General features: G+C 36.9%; 1 protein-coding gene across 2 annotated transcripts in view; it reads left to right on the top strand.

The window, feature by feature from the left end:
- The first annotated feature begins 400 nt into the window (after nt 1–400).
- Nucleotides 401–10,104, top strand: part of PHYHIPL (phytanoyl-CoA 2-hydroxylase interacting protein like) — a 77,172-nt gene continuing 67,468 nt past the window's right edge. Inside the window, exon 1 of one of the 2 annotated variants that reach the window (XM_033208704.1) lies at nt 401–827. In XM_033208704.1, the coding sequence (XP_033064595.1) occupies nt 722–827 (106 nt within the window). In that variant the 5' untranslated portion in view covers nt 401–721. Of the gene's footprint in view, nt 828–1,130; nt 1,496–10,104 lie in introns of those variants that run through there. The other variant, XM_033208705.1, reaches the window with a different exon arrangement.

Genomic DNA, 10,104 nt, shown 5'->3' with positions numbered 1-10,104 from the left:
CCCGCAGGGTGCGGGCAGCGAGTATCCTGGGACCTTCAGGGGAAGAAGGTGGCTCCCACACCCCAATACCGTACAGAGAGTCCGAAGAGTCTGGGCCCTTATTTTTCCAATTCTTGATAAACAACCAATATGCTCGCCCTCGCCTCCCCGTGCAGATGCCTCAGGGCCAACTCGGGCTTCGCCACGCACCAAGAGCAGACAGAAGACGCCAAATGGCTATAACTAGGAGAGAGGGAGAGGCAGCCGGGCGGCGTATAGCGCCAACCGTTCCCGCGCGCTTGGTCGCCCGACGCCTCACGAGCCAGGTTGCCTTGCTCGTGGCTCGAGGGCAGGTGGGGGCGCGTGCGCGCAGAAGGGCGGGGGAGGGGCCGCCGCGCGCCAGCAGGTGGGCGCGTTCTCCCTCGCGCGTGCGCGCGTCGTGCCCTCTCTCTCACGTTCCCCGCGCGCAGCGTCCCCTCCCCGCCGGGAGCGCGCGCCTCCCGTCCTCGCGCCAGGTCCTGCTGGGTCTCTCAGAGCTGCACACTCCCCGAATCTCCTGCCACAGCCGTCGCCTTCGCGGCGGCTCTCCAGCCCGGTGCCTCAGCCTCGGCGCCGCATCACCACGTCCCAGACCTCCTTCCCTCCCTCTGCCACTCCCCCTCCCTTTCCCGCCCTTCTTGCCCACCCGGCCGGCAGAGAGCCTGGATACGAAGCAGGCGGGCTTCAGAAGGGAGTTGGAAAAATGGAGGTTCCGCGCCTGGATCATGCCCTCAACAGCCCCACCAGCCCCTGTGAGGAGGTGATCAAAAACCTCAGCCTGGAGGCCATTCAGCTGTGCGACCGGGACGGTAAGAGCGGCCGGGACCGCGAGCAAAGGGACCGAGTCCGCGCCGAGGCGCCGGGGCCACTCTGGCTCCGCCGACGCCGCTCTCCAGGGCGGCAGGGTCTTTTGTTGTCCCCTCTGTGCAAATAAATGCAGATGTGGGCTACCCTCCGCCCACCGCCCTCCCCTCACCCCAGAAACAAAAGGACCCCGGGGCTCGCGCCTTAGCACGGAAAGTCGCTGTCCACAACCGTGGCGCCCTTCGCGGCCTTCGCCCGCCTGGCCCGGACGAGGGCGACGTTCCTGCTCGCGGCTCCTGCCCCGACGAGGCGTTTCCGATCTTTGCCGCAGTCCGAATTTCCTGGGTCGCCGGGCACTGAAGGGGAAATGCCCTCGGGATGTTTCTAGCAACCCCCTTCCCACACACTAGTTAGCACACACACACTAGTTAGCAGTCTCTTCCAGAAACTTATCATTTTCTTTTTTAAACCTCCCATCGTCAGACTCCCCACATTAACAAGTCTTTTTAGCCTCTTGGGTTGGGATTAGGATGACAGTTTTTCAGTGAGAGCGCAGAAAAACGGTGCATTTCAGCACCAAGGACAGACACAATCTTCGTGGTTCCTGGGCTCTGAGTCAGACTGTCGAAAATATTGGCCTAATATATGTGCTGTGATTCAGACTATGTGGCGAGTAGGTACCATTGCGTGTTGATATTATATCGTTTATTCTGTTGTTGAAGTTGACAGGCTCCTGTAGAAGGAAATTGATTGAATACAGGTCTGAGCGTTGAAGACATAAGCTAGTGCTGTGTGCAGTGGGGTTAGTTACAGTGCTTCTCGGTTAGTTGGACTAGTTACAGTCTGCTGTTTCAGTAATGTGGAACAAAACTTCATTTGTAAAGAAATCGTCTGATTAGTAATTGATTGGCCGAATAATTGTAAAATTCTACATCTGACAAAGGAAACACAGTGCACATGTTGTCAAGAGGGCCCCGAATACTTTTGACTATAAATGAAATTAATGTTTAACTGTATATGAAGGTAATGATTGTAAAGCATTTCTTTAACCAAAGTTATGTACAAATGCTTATACGCTCACAGTAAGGTCATAAAAATTATCATCGTAATCCAAATAGGGAGCAGAGGTCTTGTTTCCAAAGTCATTTAAATGGTAATCACTTGGTTGGGCATTGCTATTCAGCACGTTTATATCAAGCGAGCACCGAGCACCGAATTTGTTTATTAATAAATTTTATATTTATTAACATAAGTTTATATTTAATAATTTTGAAACCAGAATTCAAACTTTTTGAAACCAAAACCACTTTAATTTCTGAAACAGGTGTAGGATATGAATAAATAAATACACTTGCAAAAGCAGCTGTATTTCCTTTATTCTTAGACTGTTTTGGTCACCATGGTGGTAAGTGCACGTATTTATGGTATTTTAAAAAATTTATCATTTTGGTATTCCATATGTAAGCTTACATGATTATAGACTATAAACATTATTTTTAATAACACATAGGAAGTAATTTGGATTTTAGTTTATACTTCTATGAAATGACTTTTTGTAATGTAACCATTGCAAGTTGTAAATATTTTTATTTTCTTAGATTGGTTTGAGAGAAACACAAGAATAATAAAAGTAGACTTCATTTTTATTTATTGCAATGATATAGCCAAAGCTCATTCTTGTACTTATTGGAACTAGGCATTCATTGTTGCTTTTCAGAACCCAGTAATTTCAATACTTAAAACTGCATTTACCACTAGTTTCAAAGATATTAGGGAAAATTTAAACTTTTTTATGAAGTTCACAGAGTTAACAGAGTGCAAAAATTAATGCTGTGTTTACTGTGATCCCCTAGAGGAGTAGCTATTTTATTCTGATATTATTTTTTAGTTGTTTCTTTTCAAATTAGGAATCCTGCAAAATAAACAAATTATGTAACATTTAATTTTGGGGAGGGTGCTGGCACTAAGCAACATCTATGAAAATTACTATTTGCAGACTTCCAAGTAATTTAACATAGACTAATTAACTAGGGTTTTATTTTATAAAATAGCATGTACCAACAAATACAAAGAGCTAACTCTTCTACTAGAAGATGTATAAAATTTGCAAATACTTTGTTTAGAGATGTTGTTAAATGCTTCACTTATTTTGTTATCCTATCTTACATGTCAGTTCCAAAAATACTAACTTGGCTTCATAGGAATAATTTAGGGGGAATAATGTTGTTTGTTTTTAATAGAACAACGTATGAAATGTTGCATTAAATTTGTCAAACAGACATTATTTAGCATCATATTTCATTGAGAAATTTTCAGCTGATGCTTTCTACTCCCTTTGCTTCCCTCCTTTCACTTTCTTTCCTCTCAAGTCTCATTATTTTACTTCTATAAATATGTAACATAGAAAAGGATGTGGCAGAATATGGGACAGAAGAGCTATTTATGTGTTTGAGTACCTAATAAGAGCCATATTTAATAATTTATGATAGAATACATTTGTTTTGTTTGCTCTTTTCTCACTTTATTTTAATCTACTGTTAATTTGGTGATGAAAAAAATGAGAGAAACATTAATTCCCTGGAAGTGGAATCAGATAGAATAGGGGAAAGCATAGGATGATTGTTAAATGTAAATTTTCTTTTACCTTCTCCAATCAGAGATGTTTTTAATTTTATAATATTTTCATACTGTATCAACCAAGAGTTATGCCTGCTGGTGAACATAACTGTGTATCTCTCTCATGTTTCATTGGGGTTTTTTGTTGTTGTTTTTGTCTGTTACTTGCCTATTTTCCTATGAATTGATGATTACATTATCAATAATAATTCAATTTTTTTATAGTTTCTAAAAATATTTAATAGTTTCTGAAGAATATGGGTTAGAGTCCACATGGTCATATAATTGGCTTTTCAATTAAGCAAGACAGTTACAAACACACACACAGAGAGATACACACACACACACACACACTACCTCATGGATAGGCTTTCCTAGGCATGTGTACTGTTTGCCAGCACCTGGTCCTTGCCCGAGTGTTACTCTGAAAATATACTGTAAATCTAGAGGTTTCTATTCCTATTGCAAGTAGAAGAGTATTTTTGTTTCTCCATCTCTGCTGTGCTGAAGTATACTCAAATTGCATACATCATGTACTTTTATTATGACTTTTCAAATAAAATGAAAGAGAAAATTTCTTGTTTGGAAACATTAATAATATGGGAGCCCATTTACAGTTTGATAGGTACTTCAGACCTTCACTGACCTGTGACAAGACAAAACAGCTCCCACCCCACACACAGAATTTTATATTACTTGTGCTTTTCATCTTTTAATCATATATATACACACACATATAACGTATATTTTTTATATATATACGTATATGCTTTTTCTTCCTTGTTAAACAGGAAAGATTTATCTACATATTGCCTTACATGTATCTAAGCTCCCTCCAGCTTTGTTATAGTAAGGAAGAAAATACATAATTAATTTGTTTTAAAACATTTAAATCTACCCTCAAGGCTTGTAGCTTTAACAAATATTATTTCTATGAGTAGGGCACTTTATGACTGCCCAGATACGGTATAAACCACAGGGTTTATGATGTAGTCAGCAAGGAAACATATTGGAAAGAAATTACACAGAAGCTGACAGATTTCCTTGTCTTAGTCTCTAACAATACTTATGTGGAAAAAATGGAGGAAAAAAAGATTTTATCTCGTTTACATATTTAAAAAAGATAAATTTTTTTGAATGTTGGGTTTATCAAATTTATTTAAATTGTGAGTCAGTTAAGACCTCATTTATGTTATTGGCATGTGAATTAAACAAATTTTAACTTTTGAAATAAAAGTAACAAATGCTTAGTAGCACAGTGATATTAGATAATCCTTAATGACATTTTCTGAAGCAGACATCTAAGAGGAGTACCCGTAACTGTTACCTTTAATAGTCTTTATTACAAGAATGTAAGGTGGTCATTACTCAGTCTCAGTGACATGCAGTATAGCATAGTGATAATACCATTTTAGATCAGACCACCCTTGTTAGAATATTGGCTCTTGAATTCCGTGTAACCTTAAATTACTTAACTTGTTTTAGCCTCAAGCTTTCTTATGTAAAGTGGGTATAGTAATACCAATTCTGTAAGATTGTTTAAATAAGTAAATAAAGTATTACTTTCATAGAATTTACCAGTCTTGATATTAATACAAAATAGAGAGTAATAATTATTATTGTGAATGGAATATTGTCTACATAATTTCTTGAATTGAACCACTGCTTTTTAAAATTTCTTTTTTTGCCAGTGTCTAGGTCCTTGTTGTTTTTCTTAATTTCAGTTACATGTTATTTAGTTAGGAAATCACTTCAACTTCATGAGTAATTACTAGAATCTGTAAATTCTGAATTTTAAAGACTAGTAAATTTTGAAATCACAGTTATAGTACTCTTTTACTTCTCTTTAGCATCCTATCAATAATATCTTTATCACCTTAGCCCTAAAAATTGTTTTTAGTTTCTAGTTCAAATCTGCCGTTCGCTATTTTTCATGTGCCTTGTAACCTTGATGGTTGCTTTGTTTAGGTATTTTCCTTAGAGCCCTTCTCTGTTCTTAATTTACAATATTTTTCTTTATTAACTTTTTCCAAGGATAGATATATACTAGGACATGTAGCGTGTAGATTAATTTCTTTGACCCAAATATGACTACAGAGATATTAGTGAGTATGAAACAAAATAAAAATAAAAACTAAAAGAAATAAAAAATTTGAAACCCATCAGATTATGTTAAACCAATTCATATTCTTGGTAGGGTTCTAATTCATTCCCAGGGAAGACCAGAAAGTTACTAGAGTGAAAGTTACATCAAAGGATATGTGTGACCAGACTCCCTCCAGTGGTAGAATCACTGATGTGTTGTAAGGTTAACACTGGCAACTTACTTTGTTGCCTAGGTAGGCCCGGGTCAGAAATTCACTCTCTATAGAACACTATTTAGACAGCATTCAAATTACTTGGTTTTATCTCCACTGATATTTCTTCCTCATTTAGGCCCAATCTTGCTTTTTCCTCTAACTTATGTGAGTATACTTTCCTGATTACTGTTTTTTTTTTTTTTTTTGAGACGGAGTCTCGCTGTGTTGCCCAGGCTGGAATGCAGTGGCCGGATCTCAGCTCACTGCAAGCTCCGCCTCCCGGGTTTTCGCCATTCTCCTGCCTCAGCCTCCCGGTAGCTGGGACTACAGGCGCCCGCCACCGCGCCCGGCTGGTTTTTGTAATCCCTGATTACTTTTATATTTCATCCTGGGCCTCAATAATAACAACAGCTATGTCACTCATTGGAGCAAACATAAATCCTTCTACTTTTTGGTTTTCCTTCTCTGCCTTTCTTTAGTAGATGCATAATATAAGTTTTCCCTTGTAGAATGTGCCTCTTTCTTGGATTTATTTTCCATTTCTGTTATATTTCTGTATGTGAATCTTTTTATCCTTTATTAATTATTTAAATCCTATTTTTACTATAAAACTTATACCTCCTTTTTAAACTTTAAAATATTTCGTTATTATCATTATTATTATTATTGATGGAGTTTCACTCTTTCTGAAATGCAGTGACGCAATCTCAGCTCACTGCAACCTCTGCCTTCCAGTTTCAAGTGACTCTCCTGCCTCAGCCTCCCGAGTAGCTAGGATTACAGACACCTGCCACCACGCCTGGCTAATTGTTGTGTTTTTAGTAGAGATGAGGTTTCACCATATTGGCCAGGCTGGTCTTGAACTCCTGACCTCGTGATCTGCCCGTCTCGGCCTTCCAAAGTGCTGGGACAGTAGTTAAACTGTCCTTTGAGCTGACTATATTTTATATACATACATTTGAGAAGTAAGATCAGTGTTTGGAGAATACTTAAATGTATAGAAGAATAGGACAGTCTGAGCAGAAAAAAATAGGTAGAAAGCTTCAGCATTCTGTATATGTTAAGGGTAGTGACTGGAAATGGTATATAAGAAACCAAAAAAGAATCATGAGGAATTCACGATTGATTGAAATTTCAGGCAACATGGAAAGTAATCAGGAATAACTTCAGGATTTTAAGTCTGGGAAATATGAAGAATCATTGACAGCAAAGGAAAAAAAGAGAAAGAAAATAATATTTAAACATTCTGATGACATTAATTTTTTACATCTCAGATTTTAGGAGCCAGTGAATATCCAAATATGTCCTAAGCACGTTTCTAGGGGCATATCTCTCTCATAGATATTGTTTTACCGGAATAATATTATATACTGCTTTGTCATTATTGTTTCAGTGTGTTTCCCCATGAGATTACCCACTGATATTCTTTTAAGGCTCTTTTTATTTTCTTTATTCTCACTCCTCAAAGGCCATACAAGTTCTGATGATAATACTGTAAGAATCAATACAATACAAAACTAACCACTTAATAGTTTAGAGAGGATTGTGAAATAGTGATTTTTGAGCTATCTCCACAAAAATATTGTTGAATCTTAGGAGACATTTTTGAGAGATTAGTATAAAGCAAAAAGAATTTTTGAGTTATATGAAGATGTTTCAAATCCAACATTAAGAGAACCCTTAGAAATTTAAAAGGTCAGCAATTCTTGTGTTCTGGGGAAAAGAGTTCTAGAATGGGGAGCATTGCTCATAGAAACATATTCCACTAGGGAGACTGGAAATTAAGTGAAAAGGGAAAGGTTAGGATTTAACTTCAGTTTTACAGAGACCTTTAATGTGCTTTGTATCTCATCCTTTGAGGGAAAGGGGTGGTCACATCCAACTTGAAACAAAAAAGATGAAATAAATCTACAACCAGGTTTGTTACAAATGTAAATAAGTGCCCTATATTTTGAAGATGCTCAACAGATGTGAGTTGAACCAAGAACGTCATACTTGGAATTGTCGTTAGTTTTGTTTGTTATATTATGCCTGTTTGAGCCATGTTGTGGCTCATTTAAAAAGGGCTGCTCCTTGGGGATTTTGCATATACATCATTTGTTGTAGTGGTTGTGGCAACTAGTGTAAATAGATCTGTATTTTTGTTTTCTATAGCCTGTAGGAATGTTGCTATCTAATAATAGTATGAAAGGCTTATAGTTTCCTTAGACATATGCCAATAAAGACAAGGCATAAAAGATTTTTCAGTATACTCTGATTTTTTTGAGAAATAGTGTCTCATCTTCCATGAATTTGAATATTGGTGAATCTCTCAGTCTTTAACACTTTAAAAGCTGATGATAAATGCCAATAAGAATTATGTAACTTTTGATCATCTACTGTGCAATAGGTCCAATAGATCCTTAATGGCTGCATTTTAGAGTTATATCTGTGATATAGAACAGGGGCGTGCATGTTATGGTCCCTGGGCAAAATCCATAAGCCTGCTACCTGTTTTTGTAAGTAAATTTTTTTTGGAATACAGCCATATTCATTTGTTTACATACTGGCTATGGCTACTTTCTTGCTACAACAACAGGGTTGAATAGCTGTAACAGACCACATAGCCCACAAATCTTAAAATGCTTACTGTCTAGCCCTTTATAGAAAAAGTTTGCCAACACTTAGTGCAAAAGATTGAGAGCATAAGTTAATCTCTCTTGATAGGAATAAAAATACTGCAAAGAGAGTTTTTGGGGAAAAAAAAACTGTGTACTCATCTTGCTTTTATGTGTTTCCAGGGTTTTGTGATTAGGTGAGTCAGGCAGAGGGATGTAGAGAGTTGAATAATGTTATCAGGCAGTAAGTTAGTTCTGTATGGAGTCAGTCAAAGATGGATGGCCCCCTATACCATTGTGTCTGATAAGCAGCGACAGAAACAGGCCCTAGTTTTAACTTGAAATCTAGCCTTCATATAAATAAGTTAAAAAGAAATGCTGTATATGCACATGTGTTTCCATGTACACTTATAATTCTATCAATCGATGTGTTTTAAAAAGTGTCAAAGATAGTGTGAACTTTGAGAAATACGTATAATTATATTGATACATGTTACAAAGATTTATGTAAATATCATATTCTTCCTTTGAAACCAAACTCTATTTTAAAAAGAGTCAAGATCATACTCATCTTTCTGTCTTCCATAGTCTATCTCAAGCTGTCTATAAAGGACCCTCTTATTTTTCTTTTCTTAATTTCCAATCTGTTACAGTGTGAAGCTTATTAAGAATATTAAAAAAGGATTTCTAGAAAAATGAAATTTAAATGATAACAAATGAATTCAACAGAAGTAAAATCCACTGTTAAATTCCTTTAAAAGTTTCTAAATGCTTAATCCTAATTTTTATATTTAATTTCATCACAGATTGATAGTTTGTAGACTACTGCTTGTGAGTAGACCACATTTTTAAGTAGCACGAGCTAGAGGACTGTGCCATTCTATTTTTGTTCAATGACTAATTTATAGGAACTTCCCTTAGCCAGTTAAGAGTCTACTTTGTTTTCTTTTATTCTTCTGCTTACTATTTTTATTTATTTTTATATGCATTCCAACTGTAGGTTCTGAATTAAGAACAGGAAAAAAGAACACAGAAATGGATATAACTTGGATTCTGGGTTCAACAGATTTAGGAAGACAATTTATTTTGAGAATCAATATGTTTAAGTAGATAATAATATTTGATAAATACTGTAACGGCATATAGAAGAGAAAGTGGTTAATCCTATCTTGAGTCTAAGGAGCAACATTTTATTGAGGGTTAAAAGTAAAATAAAAATTTGCCAGAAGAAGAATTAGGAGATGGGCATTTCTGTCTGAGATAAGAGAATAAACAAAGGCTTAAAATCATGTTATGGGAATGCAGAGCATTTGGTATTGCTGGAGGAAAGAAGTGTGCCTGGTGGAAAATTAAGGTGAAAGCTAGTTACAGCTAGCTAGGTTATGCCATGATTAGAATTTTTGATTTATTATCTTAGATTTCAAACTTTCTAATTTGTGGAGAATGTTTGTTTTATAATATAACATTGTTCAACAAATAAAAGTAGCATTTTATTGTATAACTGTCCTATAATTTTATACTTACAGCATTTTTCAAATAAAGTCAATCAGTGGTATAGTGGAAATTTAAATTAGCAGCTATGCTTGAAAGTTACTATTTTATATCAGCTTCAGCATCCACTATATTTCTGTATCTTATTTTTATTGTATTATATGTAGAAAATTCTGGTTCATACAAATAAGTAGTGGCAAATTGTAATGTTTTTAAGTCATTTGGCCTTCTCAGGATATTCTTCAAATAAACTGATCCAGACCAAAAAGAGAAATATT

Source organism: Trachypithecus francoisi, unplaced genomic scaffold (assembly GCF_009764315.1).
Source record: "Trachypithecus francoisi isolate TF-2019V2 unplaced genomic scaffold, Tfra_2.0 Lachesis_group9, whole genome shotgun sequence".
NCBI classification, from domain to species: Eukaryota; Metazoa; Chordata; class Mammalia; order Primates; family Cercopithecidae; genus Trachypithecus; species Trachypithecus francoisi.
This window is presented reverse-complemented; position numbering and strand designations above follow the sequence as displayed.